At 41.9% G+C, this 18254-nt stretch overlaps 2 protein-coding genes across 2 annotated transcripts; both read right to left on the bottom strand.

Annotated features, from left to right (window-relative positions):
- Nucleotides 1-1408: 1408 nt before the first annotated feature.
- Nucleotides 1409-4105, bottom strand: LOC133499661 (uncharacterized protein C22orf15). Its single transcript, XM_061817920.1, has 5 exons — nucleotides 4048-4105; nucleotides 3806-3892; nucleotides 2585-2707; nucleotides 2034-2108; nucleotides 1409-1942 (listed from the first exon to the last, which is right to left on the bottom strand). Exons 1-5 carry the CDS (start codon nucleotides 4070-4072, stop codon nucleotides 1827-1829), a joined length of 426 nt encoding a protein of 141 aa, XP_061673904.1. The 5' UTR covers nucleotides 4073-4105; the 3' UTR covers nucleotides 1409-1826.
- A 2108-nt stretch (nucleotides 4106-6213) lies between these two features.
- adora2aa (adenosine A2a receptor a) lies at nucleotides 6214-15724 on the bottom strand. Its single transcript, XM_061818356.1, has 2 exons — nucleotides 15087-15724; nucleotides 6214-10678 (listed from the first exon to the last, which is right to left on the bottom strand). The coding sequence occupies exons 1-2, from the start codon at nucleotides 15422-15424 to the stop codon at nucleotides 9706-9708; spliced, it is 1311 nt and encodes a 436-aa protein (XP_061674340.1). The 5' UTR covers nucleotides 15425-15724; the 3' UTR covers nucleotides 6214-9705.
- Between the last annotated feature and the right edge of the window lie 2530 nt (nucleotides 15725-18254).

The following is an 18254-nucleotide window of genomic DNA, read 5'->3' as shown; positions in this document are numbered from 1 at the left end:
CAGCCACCTCACGTTCCCGTCCGGGAGGTGGCGATGGCTCCCGGCCGCTCCACGCTCCTGCTTTGTCGGCGACCGGTCCGTGGCTGCTCCACCCTCCTGCTTCATCGGCGACTGGTCCGTTGCTGCTCCACGCTCCTGCTTCGTCGGTGACCGCTCTGGGGTCGCCGCACCCTCCTGCTTTGTCGGCGACTGGTCCACGGTCGCCCCCCGTTCCTGCTTCAACGGCGACTGGGACGCGGTCGTTCCACGCCCCTGTCTCGACGGCAACAGAGGATGGCGACAGCTCATTGGCATCCTTACGTTCCTGTCCAGCAGACGGCGACGGTACCACAGTCCTCTTCATTCTAGTTCCGGTGGCGACCGGTCCGCAGCCGTCCCACGCCCCTGTCCCGATGGCGACAGAAGCTGGGGAGTTCTGATGGGTCACCCTGGAATTGGAAAGGCCTCGGGATGGCTGTGATGGTGATTGTGGCGGTCATGGCTCTGATCCTTCTTTCTGTCATTCTCCTCGCTCCGGATGATTCCTGACCCCTTCCTGACCCTTCCTCGGCAGCGGCGACCGCTCCCTGGCTGCCTCGTGGCCGAGCCTCATTGATGACCAGTCCACGGCTGCCTCCTGGCCAAGGTTCGGCAGCGACCAATCCCTGGTCATCTCGCAACCACGGCGTGGGAGGTCTTCGTCCGGAGCAGTTGCATGTTGCGTCCCTCCCTGAGGCCGTCCACCTGAATCGCTCCGTGGGGATCCAGGTGCTTGGCATCCGGGTCGTTCTCCTGACCTGGGTTTTTTTCTGGGCACTCTGGTTTCCTTCCACATCCCGAAAACGTGCAACATTAATTGGACACTCTAAATTGCCCCTAGGTGAGATTGTTTGTCTCAATGTGCCCTGCGATTGGCTGGCAACCAATTCAGGGCATACCCCACCTCCTGCCTGTTCACAGCTTGGATAGGCTCCAGCACTCCCCGCGACTCCCGTGAGTATAAGTGGCAAAGAAAATGGATGGATGGATGGTCATACAACTCAATACTAGTTTAGTAATTCAAAGGATTGCTACATCCTAGAAACAAAATAGTTTTGAGTTTGCAAAGTCATCGGCAGACTATTTTTTTTTTTCAACACACCGCTTTCAACAAATTGCCTAATGGACCTTTCCGATGGTGATCTTAAGCCCCCTTAGCCATGTCCCACAAACTTCCAAAACGGTGATTGAAAACAGCCTTAAGAGTGTATATCATGAATGGTGGGTCTTGTTGGTTTTCGGAGAATCTAGTGCACCTAATGGTAACTTAACATGTAGCAATAAAAATATATTGAAAATGTGGATTATTCTGGTGAGTCACATTGGACTCCTATTATTCGAACCACCACTGTATGTGAAGTCCTCATGGTAACAGGCCTAATTGCATTGATTTGATGAGTTCTTGATTCAGAATGTCGTTGTCCCACCTAGCGTGGTTAACAAAACGTCTTGAGGTCACTTGATGCTCGTATCAAACACAAGCATCTCTGTGTTTGAGATAATGCCATTTTTAATCATCCATCTACGCCATATGGCAGCTAGCATGTCTGCCTCACAGCCAAAAGTTTCCGATTGGCCTTTCTGTCTATAGTTTAGTAGTACTGTGGTACAAACTGATGTGCTTCACTCTCACATGTAATTTTTCAATATCCCAATTTAGGGTTTTAAGATGTAGTACATATTTCTTATACATATTTACTCTCCCGTATGACAATGAAGATCTGATGTGAATGGTTGCTTGTCTTCCCGGCCTTAGCCTCGAAAACTCCATAGATCAAGTGGTTAAAATAATAGATGGATCCCACTTCTCATGGTTGACAGACATTTTTGCTGGAGCTCTGGGAGGCCAGAGCCCTCCTGCGGATGCGTCCTCGGACCTTCTTGTCTTGCTCTTGGCCGGGGTTGCACACTTTCCTCAGGAGCTCTGCAGCAGAATGGTTTGACAAATCAGGGTAATGGCAACTTCACTTGTCCTTGGAATTTGTATTTATGGGTCACTTTCTAGCTCAAGTCACCTTTTAATTCTGGATGACTTTGGCTGACATTGCGTAAAAGGGAAGTATACTTCTGGCTTCCATTGTTATAATTTCCTAAAGAAAAATTCACGTGTTAGTATCTTGTTGTATCCTCTAAAATTGATGTATCATTTTTGTTAAAAATGTATTCTTGGAGGTGTTTCTTATTTTGAAGTTATCTTTCGTAGCACCACTGTGGATGCTAGGGCAAAATATTAAAAACAGCTCCCAGTATGATGCAGTACAGTTCTACACCGCTCAAAACTGCAACCGCAAATAATTGGTAAACATTGTCAAAAATATTGAACCATCATCTTTTCATTTATTAATTACACTTTTTCATCCACACCTGGTGTATTATTATTTTTGTAAAGTTGCCACAGTGTCTTATAGGCTGAAAATATTTTATTCCTGGCTAGGAAAAATCACTTGATTTCACCGCCTGATTGTGAATGTCACATCTAATTCAACATCATTCACCAAAAATTGTTCCTTTTACTTCTGTGTGATATCTTTTTTTTTTCTCTTCAGAGGGGAAGAGGGGGACTCACGACAAACTTGTAGGAGGACGTAGTGCTGCCTCTCTGCCAGCAGGCTGCTGGCCAGATCCACACTGAGCTGTTTGGCTTCCAAGTTCATTACTGCCCCGTTGCTGTTCATTAGGTCCACACAGTCTGGGAGACACAACAGAGTCCTTTTCGAATCCAACCATCAAAGGTGGATAAGGGGCCATTTCAAAAATGTCTCCCATCTTTGCTGTAGTGTTCATTTTTACATTTCACATCAGAGCACGATGAAGTTGTTGGGTAAAGGGAAGTCTGGGGGTCCCTGTTAAAGCTACTGCCCCCGCGACCCCACCTTGGAAAAGTGGTAGAAGAATGAATGAATGAATATCATATCATGCAGTATTTAGTAAAAAGAGATCAAAGTCACTAATCTATCAGAACTGAGAGTAAATACATTTTCCTTTTTGTTCTCCGTGCTTGTCCAGCACTGATTGCACCCCCCACCCCACCAGCAAGAACTGATATCAAGCATTTTCTATAAGTGCCAATGAGTCTTTTACATCATTGTGGTGATATTTTGGTCCACTCACCTCTGCAGAATGGTTTGAATTCAGCATCAGTGGAGGGTTTTTTTTTTTTTTTTTTTTTTTGGCATGATCAGGCTACTCACGGTGGAACAGCTTTTAAAGCGTCGGCTTCACAGTTCTGAGGACCCGGGTTCGATCCCGGCCCCGCCTGTGTGGAGTTTGCATGTTCTCCCCATACCTTTGTGGGTTTTCTCTCCACTTATGGCAACTTTTTTAGACTTTTTGGGTGACTTGAATTCTGTCTAAGTGATTTCTTGATCGAATGTGTCTGGAAATCAACAGGTCAACGTGCTCAGTGAAAATGAACCACAAAATTTGATTAGGTACAGTTAATTCACTTTTTTGTAAAAGGTTGGGGGGTTACTTTTTCCACACAGTGCCAGGTAGCTTTGAATAGCTTTTTAAACTTTTTTTCATTTTTCAAAATTTTAAAAACAGCATTTTATGTTCACATGGAGTGTATCTTTGTCTAATATTTTAATGTGTTTGACTGTCTTAAATGTTAAAATAGGGCAAAAATATATTACAGAAGGAGCCAATACTTTTTCCCAACACTGTATTTGCCTTTTACTCAATGGTAAAGTTAATAATAATGATAAATAAAGTCAGTCGGTGCTTTTACAAATGATTCATGGATTTGAACTGCAAGGAAAAAAAGTAATAAAGCCTTCGTTAATACCTTTCCAGTCCACACCACAACGCTCCTTCAAATTGTTGACAAAGTGTATCAGTTTGCAGTTGATGTTAAACATTTCCATTCTGCTTTCTGCCAAGAAAAGTGATTGTTATCATTGACACACTCATTTAATGATGAGAAATAATGCTTCGAGTGTTATTTAAAACATGTGCAATATTTCAAATAAAACAGTCATGCAACAAAATCCAGTCAGCGAAAGTATGTGCAATATGAATATTTCAAACCTCCAAAAAGGACGGTGATAAACATTTCTTCCCCTGATGCAAAGCTCGTTTTCCAACCCCGTCGTTCGGAACACAGAGAGTCACTTACATAGAGGCTGTTAAATGGTTTTTGTGTCAGCTTGTGGGGGGAGAGACAGTATGAATGGGATGCAAAGATGGCACTCTCACCCCCCCCACACACACACACGCACCCACACACACACACACACACAAACTATTGCAACCTGTAAAATCCAGATCCTGTTAAATCCATGAAAAGGTGGGGGGGTACCTCTGCGACTCGTCTCCATGGATTTTCTACACACAGACACTCTTTAGTCTGAAAAGGGTTTTTATATTGTTGCCTGGCAAAGAATTCTGAACAAAATATGGAATGTTGTTTAAAAAAAAACAACCTTCTCTTGCACATTGATGAGAAAAAAAAAAAAGTTTGCGGGTCACATACGCCCCTGCAGTTGTTTGAAGGCAACTTATACAGTTCTCAAAATCACACCTAATTTAGTATTCAACGTGGCATGTTTTAGACGGGGAGCAGAATACCCAGAAACACAAGAACAGGAGAGCCAAAATTCAAACCCCATCTCCACTTCCCCTCTCTCATTTAATAGTGTTTTGAGAAGATTTTTATCGACAATTCAGAATTTTCAGGGGCACTGCCATTTTCGCAAGTCACATAACCTACATGTACGGATGTAACGTGTACCGTGGCGCAACATAGGCTTGATTACATGGGACACCATTTATGCCCAGCGCTGATTTCTTGGATTTATCCTCATCTGATGAAGAAATGGCAGTATCGGTTGATCGGGAAGACGGAGGATTACCTCCATACACAGTATTTGTGTGTACAGCTGTTTATGGACGTATTTTTCCGTCTTCCCGATCAACCGATACTGCAATTTCTTCAACAGACGAGGATAAATCTGAGAAATCAGCGCTGGGTATAATGGTGTCCCATGTAATCCAGCCTTTATTGCAGCACGGCACGCGTCACATCCACGCACTTAGGTCATGTGACTTGGGAAAATGCCAGCGCCCCTGAAAATTCGGAATTGTCGATAAAAATCTTCTCAAAACACTCTTAAATGAGAGAGGATTTAACATCACATTGTCAAAATAGAGTACATATTACATGACCTATTGTATACATTGTTAATGCAAACAAGTGGATTTCCCCTTTAAGTTGAGTTCCACCCTCAGCCAAGAGGATCGCATGCAAGAAAACCCTCAAAACATCTTTTGACTGGAGACGGCAGATAAACACATAAATTTGACATAATAGAAAACAAAATACTATTGTAAGGATAAGTGGCTACAGCATGACAACATTTGAAAGTGTTGATGGAGGTAACAAAGACAGATAAGTGGGGGCTATGTTGACTTTGATGCCTTTGTCACTATGATAGTTTTGCATGGATTATGTATCGTAGGACTTGGAAACGCACAGTGGATCTGCAGTGATTGAGAGCTGCCACCTTCCTGAATCTCCACCACAAGCTGAAACAAAAATGTCCATGGAAATGAAGCAAAGGAAACGGCGAAACGGACAGGAAATTGTGACACTTTATCTCCCTGAAATTCCTGAGGAGGATGAGACAACTGGAGCACTTGAGCAAGGTGTGACGAGTGATGGGCCTCAGGTGGAAAGGAGAGGAAAAGCCCATCAAGATCGCCCCCCAACTCGGCAGGATGTCGTGACCGCAGCTGCTCGGGAGGACGTGAAAGTCCAGAGTAAGAACAGGCAGAGGAAACTCATGTGCAGGTTGACGAAAGTCAAACTTCATCGTCAGGCCTGCAAACTTCCGGAAACACATGAGGACGAGACGAGGGCTGTGACCCAGGCTGCTGTAACCGGTCAATAGCCATGGTAACATGACACGGCTTTCGTGCGAAGCGACCTCGAGCTGAACCTGAGGGGACTGGACTTTGTCAAAGGGAATGAGATTATCACCCCAAACCCTCACCCCAAAAACGATGATGCAAGTTAAATATTTTTGGTGACTGCTGAGTCTTCATGACAGGTATTCCTATCCATTTTAGTGGAATACCTGTAAGTATCTCACCTTTTAATATTTTGACTATTGACCCTCTCTTGATTGGAGTAAAATTTAAAGTGCTGTACATGACAAGTATAGTGTATATATATATATATATATACATATGTATATATATATATATATATATATAAAAGTGTGCAATTTTCTTCTTTTGAAATCAGAATCCTCTTTATTTGCAATGTCGAAAAGGTTTGAGTGGCTTTAAGTGCAACAATAGACAGCCAATTTTGACCACAAATACTTTTGAATGATACCCTGCGCTGGGGCAGTACGTTTGTAGTTGGAGGAATCAAGGATAGTTTCGGTTTGATTAAATCAAGGGTGGGACCAAAATCAATAATATTTTGAGGAAAAGAGAAAACAGTTGTTGGCCAGCTCAAAGACAATCCCTGTTTAATTAAAGATCAGAAAAAAATCATTTATCTGCTTTTGCTAAGTTCTTTTTCCATCTTGGAAGAATTTTAGATAATCTTTTGAAAAGTTCAGCCAGGTCTCCTTGATATGACCTCACCCATTTTCTGTACTGTGATCAGACTTTGGCAGGGGTTAGCGAATATGGTGAAAATTGAAATTGAATAAGGTGAAAATTGAAATACATTTTTTTGTTGTATGAATTCATCCTCAGTACTGTTCTGTTAAAATGAGAATGAATTTAAATAAATGCATTCTTTAATGTTAAGGGACAGCTGGTAATAGTGTCATCCTCACAGGAACGGGTTTCAAAGTCTGTGCCCGGCCTGTGTGGAGTTTGCATGTTCTGTCTGCCTTTGTGTTGGTTTTGTTAACCCCAACCCGCTTGAAAAATTTTCAGCACTCCAGTTAATGCATGTTTTTTTGATGTGAGAGGAAACCGGAGTGCCCAGAAAGAACCCACACAGGCACGGGGAGGACATGCAAACTCCACACAGGTAGGGCCGGCATCAACCCCGGGACCTCAGAACTGCGAAGCCAACACTTACCACACATACCTCTGTAATATGGCCCATTGTAATCACATGCATCTGACATAAATGTTCAAACTGAAGGACTTATTTTTCTGGGTGTGAGTGTAAGACCCGCAATTTACTGGGGAAAACCCAAAAGACTATAAGCAGTCATTGATTGATCAATGAAACTTTTCCAATCATAGATTACTGTGAGACAATTTCAAAAGCTGGTTTAAAATAAACTATTTGAACCTTCAAAGTGTAATTTGATCAAGTGCCACTTTAGAGTTGATCAAACGTGATTGTTCCCATCTTCAATTCTGTGTACTGGATGCATATCCAGTCCCAGGTCAAGCGTAGTTTGTGCAAGCCGCCAGCAGGTGTCAGTGTCGCAAAATGAGCGGGGTGTGTCGCTTGCTTGGCGGATTTCCCTTTGACGATGAATAGTTGAACTCAGCAGGGAGTCACAATGAAAGCATGGGCGAGGCTGCAGTCCTTGTCGACAATATCTTTATGATTTCGAGAAGTGAACCTGAGGGAAAACATTGTTGTACGATAATCTTTTTTTAATTTATTAGGCGTACATATATAGATCATGATTTCTATATTTTTTATTCTTTTGTGCCACCATTCTGAGCTTGTCAAAAATACAGAAGGTTCTAAATGGTGAAAACAACAAACAGAAATGAGGTCCTTATTTTTGACCGTTGCAACACAACGTGCATTTTACCCCTCAGAATAGAAACTGTGGACGCAGACCCCGGGAGTATCTGTGGCAAATGTTGAAAAAGCCCTTTTGCCCCCTGGGGGAAATTTCAAACAGAAGTAGGCCTTGACTCCTCTAACCTGAACACTCAGGGGAACTGAAAGTAACACTGGGAAAATAAAGCACGCCAAAGATAGACTGACTGATTAAATACGCTTTTCCCAGGATGAGTAAACCAGATCTTTCTGCTATAATTCCACATCTAACATGAGAAATGACCCCAACTCTTGCGGAGCCAATGGAAAGCCTGGAACGATTCCTAGAGCCAGAAAAACAACTCGGTGAAAAGAAAATTGTGACCTTTTATTTAACGGAAGTACTGTGTAAAAATGATGTCAACATAGTATAGTACTTGAGAGACTCCATCTAAGGCCAATTTTTAATTCTTAAGAGCATAATATATATCTCTAAGAGGGTCAATTGCCCTTGGACGAGATGAAATCATATACAAGCAATGTGACGACAGCAGGTTCAAATCATTTGTGATGCCCGTAAGACCAACTCAGAAAGTCTGAACTGGAAAAAAGCAAATCGGAAGTGTGGCAAATTATTCCCCAAAATAAGATGGAATAATTTGATATTGCAGTGTTGAGCATAGCCTCTCCACAGGCACATCAATTTCTTTTAAATTACAATGGAATTGTCAAAGCCACTGCAGATCTTGCAAATAAACATGACGTGGAAAAAAATGTGAGGACAGAATTGATTGAGGTTTGAAAATCTTATGCAGGGGGAATACACTTCTGAGAGCCTGAAAACCAAATCGTGTACTGTTGACTTGACACACAAAGTCCAGTCAAGATGTGGCAATGGAAAGAGGTCCAGTCCATATCAGGATTGCACACAGGACAAAGATATTGTCCTGTCCAGCAAGCGATCACAATTTCAGCACTTTGGTCACATTGGCACTTTTGTAAGGGTGAAAAGTGTCATGATGATTATAAGGGCCCAAGAAATTCACATTTTCAATTTCTAATATCAAAGTGGTGGGAACCAACCCCCTCCCCCCACCCCTACAGTACTTCAGATCACCTCTTTGAATATACACCAGGGAAAGAAAGATTGCTTTTACTGTAAAAGTGCAGTATATCAATGACATGGAGCTTCGAATTTGTAAGTTACTAACATTAATTCAACTTTTTAATCTGTTTTTTTTTAATGGCACTTGTCCTCATAAGGGTTCCACTGGAGCGTCAGTCCTTGCCCATCCCATCCAAAGAGGTCAGGATGAGCACTGATCACAACCCTGTCCCCCACACCTCCCTGACTTTGATCTGATCCCCCATGCCCCCATTGATGGTTTCCACTGTGTGCCGGTAGTACCAGAGCTTTACACATCACTACTCGGAAGTCATAAAAAGAGAACTTGTTGAAAAAAATGCTTGTAATATCTGTAGATATAAAGAAATTAAAGTACATGAAGTGGACACACTTGTTTGCATCAGTGGGCTGCAAAAAGTGATCGCCAGCCTGGAGCTGGCCCCCAGGGTTTTAATTTGACCTTCAGTTTAGAGAAGTTCTTCCTCACCTTTACTGAGCTAACACATGTACAGTCCTGTATTTTACATTGGAAGAAGAATCTCACAGTACACCACCAAATAAAAAATGCAACAAAAAAGTGATACAGTGGCTAAGGCGTGCATGTACCTTCTGCCAAAAAGTGGAAGAGCATCTTTTTCATTGTTCTGCCTGCCACCGTATGTCAGTAGTATGGATGGTTGAACATTGGCTTATAGTAAATCAAAAATCTTTCGACCAAATTGGATCATTTCCCAGTGCCAATGATGCTGATGTTGTTTTGGGGCGCATTATTTGGAAATCGCTGCTTCAGAGAGATCGTCAGCATCGATCCTCAGGCTGGCTCATTATTTGAAAACCCAATTGTGTTGATGACTGAATGCTGCGTGTGTCAAGAAGCTTTGATCAGCTCACTCAGGCTGCATTCCCTGTTCTGTCTGTTAAACTGTGGTTCCACCAGGGCAGCACTCTGCTTCTGCGGTTTATATTCCTCCACATCCTGTGCTGTCACTAAAAACTGTCGCTGATCGAAGATGGGTTCCTCAGTCAGGCTGATGGGATGCATTTTGGGACCATTTGGGACAACAAGCGAGAGAGGTGTTTGGGACGCCGCCAACAGACCTCCCCCTACGGGCGAGACATGAGTGGAGTTTTCAGAGTTGCTGCAGCCCTGCTGGGTGCAAAGGTCAAAACTGAGGCCGTTCGCCTTGAGCCTGATGGAGTCGGTGAAGTTGCTGTGAAGCGAGTTGCGCTTACTACCGCTTCTTTCCGGCAGCTCCCGCCGGCCCAAGATGTGCCGGTGGATAATTTTCCGGAAGGTTTGCCGAAACTCTCGGATGCGATAAGCGTAGATGAAGGGGTTGACCACTGAGTTGCCATGCGATAGGATAATGGCCACGTACAAAATCAAGAGCGGAGGACGCTGACATGTGGGACAGAACAGAGTGAAGCAGTTGATGATGTGTAATGGCAGCCAGCAAACAGCAAACAGTCCCACTATGATGGCCAGAGACTTGGCAGCTTGGACTTCTTTTTGCAGAGTGGAGCGAGACTTTTCCCCGTGAACTGCCTTGGCCTCAGTGATCTTGAGCTGGTGACGAGCTGCCATGAAGATACACAGGTAGATGGCCAGCATCAGCAGCAGGGGGATCATGACACAGGCAAAAAAGTTGAAGTACACCATGTAATCCATAACCACCACCTCTTCAAAGAGGCACGTCATTAGACCCGGTGAGCAGTCACTGGTGTTCTTCTCGGAGATCTTGTGCCAGCCCATCATGGGGGTGAGGCCGATGATGATGGAGAGAACCCAGCAGACGGCAATGATGCCCTGTGCCCGCTGACCTGTCACCAGACTGTTGTACCTTGAAAGGGAGACAACAGGCTAATGAACAACATCGTATCATACATCAGCAAGAATGAACAAAGGAATGTCTACAAGAACTATGACTGACAAAGAGTCACTCAGTTGGTGAGGACTCGTGGGCACACACCCGACGAAACAAGGCTGAAGCTGACTTCTAGAGCAGGAGGGGCCACAGGGTGCTGAGATTATTCAGAATTGAACCAAAACTAGCACCGTTTCTGTTCGACAGGTACGTTTATCACCTCAGACTTTTAGTTATTATATAGCCGTTCTCCAAATGTAAGAATTTTAAACCGATATTGTTATAGTAACATTCTCTTACAAATAAGTCCTGTTATTAACGAAGCAGTTGCGGCAAAAGCCAGCTTGTTTATAGAAACCATTACATACAATGCACCTCTTGTGCACGTAAGTGAGGCGCATGACTTGGTCGGACACTCAAGGGGGGCAGGTATTATTGAAGAGACGTGACGTTCAAATCTTGCTAGCAGTTTTGAAATTGAAGAGTTTGTTTTCAAAATGAGACGTATCCGTTTTTTTCATTTTGAGAAAAGGGCTTGGTATTGAAGTGAAAACAATAAACTCAATTTATGTTTCTAACTATTGGGGGATGGAAAGAGATGCTAAAAAGTAACTAAACACCATACTACAAAAAAATATTGGCTTTAATATTCACCGAGTTTTTTTGATGACAAATTTCATTTTTTCTCCAAAATGAGACATATCCAAACATTCTATTCTTGGCAAAGTGAGACAAATTTCGACTTAAACCTTCAGGAGCAGCTGTATTTTTTTAAAAAAAATCAGTTGCTTTTGATAGGCAATCATGAAAACTATTTGCCTTTCAACATTTCAAGCATTTTAAAATAATATTTAAGACCATGACCACCACATTTAGAGAGTTAGGTATCAGAAATAAGGGTCAGTCACCAGTCACAATTTTCACAATTAGCTCACTAATGTCAGATGTTGAAAAAGGAGATGAAAAAAATGGGAATTTCTTTTAAAAAGGTGTTTTTCAGTTATTTAGAAACTGTTTGTTTGTTCAGTATGAGGTCTTGGAAAGGCTGAGTTTACATCATTGTAATTTTGTGTATCTGTATTCTGCAATCCGACATTTGCAGGCATTGCGTCACTCAGTTGATTAATTTTGTTTATAAGTTGATGTGAGATCATTAAGAAAGTAAACTGCTTCAAACCAGTCTACCAAGGTTAATATGGGTTGCGAGGGATACCAGCAGAAAAAAAATAGGTAGTCGATCTCATACACACATCTCCAAAATGAAATCAGTTTCAAGCTCACAAATTCACTGTTTGAAATCTGACTCATTGAGTCTGCTTTCTTTTGATTTTATTTATAGCTGTCGCTGTCAGGGGAAAGAACACTGCAGAATAGGATATAAGTCTGTAGTAATAATAACAGTATTCATAATGCTCATAGACAGAAATTGAGTCTACTCCAAGGGTGTTGATTTCCTTTTAATGTCAACTTTTCTCAAGTCATAGCCGATAACTTTCCTTATAAAAAAATGGCAAAAAAAAAGATTGCATAGAATTATAAAAATTTATTCATTCATTAATGATCGTTGGTGAAATATTTTGAACAACAAAATTACTATTCAAGCATTACACAATCATAGACAAAACAGTATGTTTATTACATTCAGATACAATGGTACTTGGATGAGAACTGAAGTAACGTCTCAAACGTGGGCGCAGCCATTTTGGATGATGATGTGGAAGATACCGGAACTTCCCTCTAGACGAATTCTGATTGGATGCTGCTTGCTTCAGCAGCGCACGCTGATTGAACGAAATTATGTCGCATTTTGCTCTAAATAAGATCTCGATATGTCGCATTTTGAAATAAAACGTGATCTTCCTTGGCTGATATAGAACGATATGTAGCACTTTGAACAAAAATCAGAGTATCCCGATAACTACCATTCGGAGCTGGATAATTTTGGCGCGAGTTTCGTAAATCTGAAAAAATGCCTATGTCGCATTTTGAAAGCAAACTCTTCAATTGCAAATGTCCCCTTTAACCAATCACATTTCACTGCCATCAAGTTTGTGATCAATAATCTTTGATTTCTTTTATCGACTTTGCAGAATAAAAAGACATGACACATTTGCATTGAAAATGCTCAGGATGAGATTTTTGCCCGTTTTGAAAGCCTTATGCCATTTATCATCTTTTAAATTCAGTGTCCAAATTCGATAGACCCATCCTTCCCGTTACTTCTGCTGATGTGAGGTCAGGTTGCGGGGCAGCACCTTAAGCAGAGAATCCCACACGTCCCTCTCTCTAGCCACTTGGTCCAGATCTTGGTCCTGGTTCTGCCCGGAACCATATTCTCTCCACCATGTCTTGGGTCATCCTCGGGGCCTCCTCCTGGTGAGACGTATCCAGAACACCTCACCGGGAACTGTCCAGGGGTCATCCTAAAAAGATGCAGACGCATCTCATTTGGCTCCTCTCGTACTCGGAAAAATGGCGGCTCAACTCTGAGCCCCTCCCGGATGACTGACCTTCTCCCCCTATTTCTAAGGGAGAGCCCGGACAGCATGCAGAGGAAATTTCTACTGCTTGTATACGCGATTTTGTTCTTTCGGTCACGACCCACAGTTTGTGACCATAGTCACAGTCCCTTTATGACCCACAATGCATAAAACAATGGACATTTTGGATTTTGATAGAAGTAGACCTTTCAAGTGAGCTGGCCCTGGCTAAAGTCTAAATTTACATCCCCTGGTACACCAAATTCACTTGTAAAATACATGAGCAGCGATCTTGCATCATACCACGTACTTATGATGTATTTCATTTCAGTGTTTTATAGTATGCTCCAGAGGATGTACGTGGCACACATGCTGTTATTTTCTGTTTTTATATAATATTGATGGTTTCTGTCATTACAACAAGATATTCCAAAGTTGAACTCCAACAAGGTCGCTTCCTGGTCTTGAAGAGGGGGAAAAAGGGATAAACAAACAAGTCTGTTAGTACTTCTATTTTCAGTGTGGATGGCGCACAGTGTGGGAGAGCAGCTGAAACGGTCGGTTTGTTGCGATCGCATTCTGCAGATGTTAAAGTGCAAATGTCAGGCCCCCCCTCCAAGTAAGAGAAGTGAAATGCCGTGGAGTTGTCACGTGTGGTCAGCTGTGTGGAAAGTGTCTCTTTGTGTCCTGGGAACGTGGTTTTTGAAGTCATGACGCGACAAAGGCCGCAGTTCTGACGCCTACAGATATTACTCTCACGTGTCAGGCAGGTGAAGGCAAACGTGTTTGAGATCGTCTGCTTAAGCAATTAAAGCCAAATGGATTTGATTGCCCCGTGGAGACGAGGCCTTTTGGGGGGTCGCCATTTCTGGCCACACTCAGCTGCGACTGATGGATGGACATGAAATACTTGTGAGCATCGCTCCAAATTAAAAAATATATGCACACACTATAGTAATCTAGTTGTGTAGATTTACATTATTTTTACATTGTTTACATTTGTTTTTATTTTCAACCAAAATAAAAAAAAACCTTAATGAAAGTTTTGTTCATATTGGACTTAATTTTACATCCTTTCACTGTGCTAACTAGCTATCTTTTTATGTTTTATGTAAGATTCTAAGATTTTTTTAAATCTTCAGTTTAATTTATTAACCATAAAGCCTGGTAATGGCATATATTTTGGATTGTTTCCTTGAATATTCAAAAAAAATTTTATCTCAAATTTGAGAGCTAAATTTACAAACCAGTATCAAGTATTACCATAACTTCTTCTGAAATCTATTTGCCTAAAGGGATTATGCATACACAGTCCTAAATTAGGAGCAGTGGTAATTACCCAAATATTTAAGTTCCTGTAATGATGACTATGACAATATGTAGACATTGTAGTGCTTTACTGTTTTACACAAAACCTCAAAGAACAGGAAATCCCCCTCCACTCTCTATTTTTAGTACAATCTCAAACTATAGTTGTTTGCTTGAATTTCTGAACAGAAAAAAACATTACATTACATTTTGGAATTTTATACTTGAATCATTTTGGGACATATTTTTGGTATGAAGACGTGAATTCATTTTCAATTTCCCAATTGCTATTCAAACATGTAAAACATCAAGAGCTTGCAGGAATTGAAAATGTCTGCAGTTTAATTGTTTCATGATGCTGGATGGTCCTTTTTCATTTTTACGACCAGGGTTTTAATAAATCTGTTACATACTTTACATATAAATGAATGACATAAAATACAGAAGCCAAACCATTTGCCATCCGTTACATAATTTTACTTTGAATATAGCAATGACTCATAAAATCGAAACAGATTGGATCCCAGTTTTAATATTTGGGAACGCTTAAGATAAGATCTTGCGATTTCAGTAAATGGAGATGTTCCAAAACTGACCTGAGAGGTAGCTTGATTGCAATGTAGCGATCCATAGCGATGGCCAGCAGGCTGAAGATGGAGCTCTGGGTGAGAATGAGCACGAAGCAAGCGATGAACAGGCAACCATAGAAGTTGGAGCAGAAGCCGATGCTGATGACGATGGCGAAGGGAATGGCCAGGATGCCCACGGCGATGTCGGCCACGGCCAAGGACACCACAAAGAAGTTGGTGTTGTTTTGCAGGTTGCTGTTGAGGAACACAGCCCAGCAGACCAGCACGTTGCCCAGCACGGAGAAGATGGCAATCAGCAGCTCCACCACGATGTAAGGAGCAGAGATGGCGGGGTTTTCCAGCATGGTGATGAGAAAATGGGAGGAGGCCTCACCTCAACTACCATAGTTACAGCCTGGCAGTCAGTGAGCTCAGCATCTTCACCTCCGACCTGCAGAATCCAACGGTAAGAGGCCTTGGCAGCTCATTCCTGCACGATCAGGTCAAGTTGCTGCTATAAAGCTCAAGTCAACAGTGGATGAAGTACTTATTGCTGAACATGGGACAAAGTCACTTGCATCCTCTCCCACCAAAAGCTCCTCTGTTCTCGAGATCCCCGCAGGTCCTTCCCCTCTGCGTAGTTTTCTCATGAATGTCTCAAGGGGGTGAGATGACACCACTAGCACACACCAATGGAACACCAACTTGCTGCAGAGTACAGAAAGAGGAAGTGATTTTACAATGAAGGAAGTATGCAACCTGCGCTTGCATTATATATGCGGTGTGAAGGGGAATTCAAAATACTCTAGTCTCATGATAGTAGTTCATAAAAGTTATGAACAGAATTGGTGACAGAGGGCAACATTGGTCCAACAGTTAAACGCTTACCGCTGACAATGTCGCCCATCCTCTGGCATTGGCCAAAAGGGACTGAACAGCCCTTATCAGGAGATTTGACACCCCATACTCCAGAAGAACCCCCCCACTGGACTCCCCAAGGGACATGGTCGAACACCTTCTCCATGTCCACAAAACACATTTAGACTGTTGGGCCGAACTTTCATGCACCCTCGAGGACCCTGCCGAGGAGGTTGAAGAGCTGGTGCACTGTTCCACGGCCAGGACGAAAACAACACTGCTCTATCTGAGATCCCCCTCTCCAGCACACCTGAATGGACCTTACTAGGAAGGCTGAGGAGTGTGTGATGTCTATCTATCTATCTATCTATCTATCTATCTATCTATCTATCTATCTATCTATCTATCTATCTATCTATCTATCTATCTCTCTCTCTCTCTCTCTCTCTCTATCTCTCTCTCTCTCTATCTCTCTATCTCTCTATCTATCTATCTATCTATCTATATACTGTAGATATTTCAGCAGTCTTAGAGATTTAATAGTTGATAGAGCATTCGTAATGCCGATGATGAATTACGCCAGAAAAACAAAACCTGTAGGCTCCAAGACATGCAAAGTTGCTTCAGACTGCTGAGCACTGAGATGCAACAAGCACCAGATGCCGACCATAGGAAATGGAAGGGAACAAATGTAGGTGCCTTTCACTGTGGTTTACCACCGCAACTACTTATGTCAGAAATGCTACCAACGTTGGCAACAAGACTTGAGATAGACACACATTCATTTTTTTCTTTTGGCGGAGGGGGTGCCTTAAGTCTTTAAAACCAATTTCTTTCCAAAAGTACTTTTCACAGTTTGTCAAATTTAGGCATCCTGCAGCCGCAGGAGATATTAATGTACAATATAAAGAATTTACAGAGAATGTTCACGCTGGAAATTGTAATCTTTGAGCTGATGTAACAAGTCAAGACAATTTCAATTACAATACAGTACTTAATGTAGAAAAATGGGTTTTCTCAGTCAGACATTGACAACGTTCATTCATTCACTTTCTGTACCACTTTTCCTCAGTCGGGTTGCGGAACAACAGAAAGCATCTCTGGAAAATGTCATAGGCAAATGGCTAATGTCAGAAAAAAAAAAACTTTCATTAAAAATTGCGAACCTAGAAACTTAACTTGTCTGCCTCTGGAAGAATGTCAGGGAGAAATTTAATGTGAACAAATCATATCTTCATCGAGTCACTTGTAGGTACAGGTATATATGTATGCTATTTATCACATACTTATGGATTGTTTTAAATTCAGAAATAAACTACGTATTTTACTTATAACATACAGGGTATTACAGTGTATCACTACATGAGTCATGCACTATACAACATCACTCATACATACTACATACATAAATATGCACATTCTTATGACAAAATATCTGTTCACTCCTTGAATGAAATATATAACATTACAGTTTATATGACCACGCCCTCAGCCACTCCATTGGGTACATCTGCAGATGTTAAAATCATCCAATCCTGCATGACAGTTTTGTTCAACATGTACATCTTTGATTGTTATGAAGACTCCAAATATTACGTATCCCAAAGTTTGGTCCGTGCTGTGTATTTTTTAAGATTAAATTTACTAAGTGATGATCATTCAGGAAGCTCAAAGTGTCTGTTATTTTGATCCCTAAACCCTAAACTAAATCTTGACTCTGAATAAAGTACATGCTGATAAGTCCACATTCTTCTGTCTTGGCGTTGATTTCTTTGCCTTTCTGTAATTAAAAAACGACTTACCTGTGTCTCCTCTCTTGTTCAACTGGAATCAGTGAGATGTGGTAACAGCGTATCTTGACTTATAGTATACTTGTAGTATTCCTCCTCTCAGTGATCAATAACTCCTACTTTTATTACACTGTATATAAATATATACACTGTATACATTATTACTCAAACAGAAGAGGCACACCCCTGTCTACATCCACCGTGCGGCTGTTTGCTGTTCAATGAAGGAGTAGCTAAAAGTCTGCTGTGTGCAAACATATGGGCCCATTTCTTGATGACACACATTAAAAATGTGACACCTGAGACGGCCGACGAGCAGCGTTGACATGCTTTTCACTCTGGACGCCAAACCACAATAGAACACATCATATAGTTTACAACGGCTAATGTCTTTCAGTGGGCTCTATTAATATTTCTTCCAAATGGCTCCTTAATGGACTTTTGTACCAAGGGGAAATATATAGTTGCGGTGCTCTGAAAAAGCATTTACGTACTTCTCAAAAAAATGAGATTTATTTTTACAGTTACATGCATTTTAATGTTTAAG

Source organism: Syngnathoides biaculeatus, chromosome 4 (assembly GCF_019802595.1).
Source record: "Syngnathoides biaculeatus isolate LvHL_M chromosome 4, ASM1980259v1, whole genome shotgun sequence".
Classification (NCBI taxonomy): domain Eukaryota; kingdom Metazoa; phylum Chordata; class Actinopteri; order Syngnathiformes; family Syngnathidae; genus Syngnathoides; species Syngnathoides biaculeatus.
This window is presented reverse-complemented; position numbering and strand designations above follow the sequence as displayed.

Coding starts and splice junctions, on each gene's coding strand:
- LOC133499661 (XM_061817920.1), bottom strand. CDS start 4,072: ATGTTTATCACCGTCCTTTTTGGAG. Junction 3,893..4,047: donor TATCACCGTCCTTTTTGGAG/GTTTGAAATATT, acceptor TTTTCTTGGCAG/AAAGCAGAATGGAAATGTTT. Junction 1,943..2,033: donor AAGTCATCCAGAATTAAAAG/GTGACTTGAGCT, acceptor ATTCTGCTGCAG/AGCTCCTGAGGAAAGTGTGC.
- adora2aa (XM_061818356.1), bottom strand. CDS start 15,424: ATGCTGGAAAACCCCGCCATCTCTGCTCCTTACATCGTGGTGGAGCTG. Junction 10,679..15,086: donor GCAATCAAGCTACCTCTCAG/GTCAGTTTTGGA, acceptor CTCCCTTTCAAG/GTACAACAGTCTGGTGACAG.